General features: G+C 38.3%; 1 protein-coding gene across 1 annotated transcript; it reads right to left on the bottom strand.

Annotated features, from left to right (window-relative positions):
• Nucleotides 1-536: 536 nt before the first annotated feature.
• On the bottom strand, nucleotides 537-997 carry LOC112506248. Its single transcript, XM_025110264.1, has 2 exons — nucleotides 827-997; nucleotides 537-770 (listed from the first exon to the last, which is right to left on the bottom strand). The coding sequence occupies exons 1-2, from the start codon at nucleotides 995-997 to the stop codon at nucleotides 537-539; spliced, it is 405 nt and encodes a 134-aa protein (XP_024966032.1).
• Nucleotides 998-2,581: the final 1,584 nt, after the last annotated feature.

The raw sequence follows: 2,581 nt of genomic DNA, 5'->3' as shown, positions 1-2,581 counted from the left end.
GATGGGTCCACCTTCACCCCGTCTTGATTGAAAACGTGACCCAAGAATTGGACCTCTTTCAGCCAAAAGTCGCACTTGGAGAATTTTACATACAACTTCTCCTTTCTTAGTACTTCAAGAACTTCTCGAAGATGCTGTTCGTGCTTCGTTTCGTCCTTGGAATAGACGAGTATGTCGTCAATGAACACTATCACTGATTTATCAAGGAACGGCCGACACACTCGATTCATCAAGTCCATGAATACCGCTGGTGCATTCGTAAGGCCGAAAGGCATGACCATGAATTCATAGTGCCCATAACGTGTTCGAAAAGCTGTCTTCGACACATCATCTTCTTTTACTCGAACCTGGTGATACCCTGAGCGAAGGTCGATCTTAGAGAAGCAACTTGCTCCTTGAAGTTGGTCAAAGAGGTCGTCTATCCTAGGAAGAGGGTATTTGTTCTTCACGGTTGCCTTATTGAGCTCCCTGTAGTCAATGCACATTCTCAAGGTGTCGTCCTTTTTCTTCACAAATAAGACCGGGGCTCCCCACGGTTACGAACTCGGTTTGATAAATCCCTTATCCAGAAGGTCTTGCAATTGAGACATCAACTCTCGCATCTCGGATGGCGCCAAACGATAAGGGGATCTAGCAATTGGAGCGGTTCCCGGAATGAGGTCGATCTGGAACTCCACTTGCCTAACGGGCGGTAATCCGGGTAGGTCTTCAGGGAACACATCGGGGAATTCATTGACTATTTTCACATCTTCAATTTTCCTTATCTCTAGCTTGGTGTCCAACACATACGCAATGAATGAGGGACATCCCTTAGCTAGGCACTTACGTGCCTTTTAGATAAGAGTACTACATTCCCTTTCCTTCCTTTTCCATAAGCTAGCACTGCGTCCCCGTTCGCCAAAGGAATTCGGATCAGCTTGTTAGAGCATAAGATTTCCGCTTGGTTCTCAACTAGCCAATCCATCCCGATTATGATATCGAATCCACCTATAGCCATGGGTATGAGGTCCACCCGAAATTCCTTTTATTCGATCCCCAAAACACAACCTCTAACAATCTCACGCACCAACACTTGACTACTGATAAGTGTTAATTTATTAATCTTATTACATCATTTTCTTAACCATTTTCCTTTGTTTTTTTTGCCCATTAGTGTCCTAATTGAGTCTTTTTATGCCTTTTTCATATATTAGTAGTAATATAGTATATCTAATGTTAATTCCCGGTTTTTGCAGGTTTTTGAGCATTTTTGGGCCCAGTCCTGCAGCAGTCCTACAGGACCAGGAGTGGCAAGGTCCTATAGGACCTGTCCGAGAGCTGGAAAACTGCTTGGGCCGTGGATTTTTTGGCTGATCCAGTAGGGAGGCGTGGTCAACAGCCTTGGGCTTGGTCAAAGCCCAGTTTGAAGAGGCTTTTTGTCTTATTAGTTGGCACCCACTTAGGGACCTTTCTTGGACTATAAATACATGCCTTAAGCTTTGTTTTAATTCACCAATTCACACTTTTTGGTAACCAATTCTCCAATTCACAATTACTTTTGGGAGATTTATGAATAATCTTTTGTGAGTTGCTTTCAAGAACTTTGCTTTTGGTTCTAAGCTTCGGTTCTCTTTGACTTTTCACGATTCGATCTTTGTAGTTGTAATTTCTTTCTTAAAGTTTAATTTAAGTACTCATCTTTAAATCTTCATCTCTTTTCTGTTACGCTACGTTTTCTTACTATTATTTCAAGTTACGAAGTAGTCGATCGTTGTTGCTTTACGTCGGATCTCATCCTTCGTGGCTTACGGCTAATTTACGTAGTTTATATAAACAGTTTTTACGACTTTGCAAGTGATCTTCCGGTCTTCTTAACGAAACTTGTTTTGCAAGTTTCATTACTTGACTTGCAAGTTTCCCCAAAAGTCAAACCCGCTTCCCAAGGCCTTCCCATCAAAGTACCATTTGGCATCCCAACAAGTACTTTTTCCATCAAAGTACATTTTGTCTTCCCAACATGTACTTTTTCTTTTATTATTATTATTAGATTAGTATAATTAATATTATTTAGTTATTAATAATTTATATTTCAGTCTTTTATATTTCAGTCCTTTACATTTCAGTATTTATATTTCAGTCTTTATATTTTAGTCTTTACATTTTAGTATTTATATTTCAGTCTTTATATTTCTGTATTTATATTCAAGTCATTTACATTTCAGTCCTTTACATTTCAGTCCTTTACATTCTGCAATTTACATTTCTGTCATTTAATTTCCAGTATTTCCATTTCTTGTAATTTAATTTCTGTAATTTACTTTCTTGTAATTTACTTTCTGCAATTTACTTTCTGCAATTTACTTTTCCGTCTCAGTATTTACTTTTTAGTCCTTACATTCTTCGAGAAAAGAAACCAAACGATGATGGGCTAACGCCTTAGCTTGGGGTGTAACGGGAAATTAAGACCAAAGCCGATGTGAAAGTACAAAGGTGTCTTATTAGCATTATAGTCTACTATTTATTTCAGGTGCTTAATATTTCATTTGATGATTACATTAAAATTAATTGACAACTAATTTTGTGTATAAAAATGTATTGACTT

This window comes from Cynara cardunculus (assembly GCF_001531365.2).
Source record: "Cynara cardunculus var. scolymus isolate 2C chromosome LG 2, CcrdV1, whole genome shotgun sequence".
NCBI lineage: Eukaryota > Viridiplantae > Streptophyta > Magnoliopsida > Asterales > Asteraceae > Cynara > Cynara cardunculus.
This window is presented reverse-complemented; position numbering and strand designations above follow the sequence as displayed.

Coding starts and splice junctions, on each gene's coding strand:
- LOC112506248 (XM_025110264.1), bottom strand. CDS start 997: ATGGCTATAGGTGGATTCGATATCATAATCGGGATGGATTGGCTAGTT. Junction 771..826: donor TACTCTTATCTAAAAGGCAC/GTAAGTGCCTAG, acceptor TTGGACACCAAG/CTAGAGATAAGGAAAATTGA.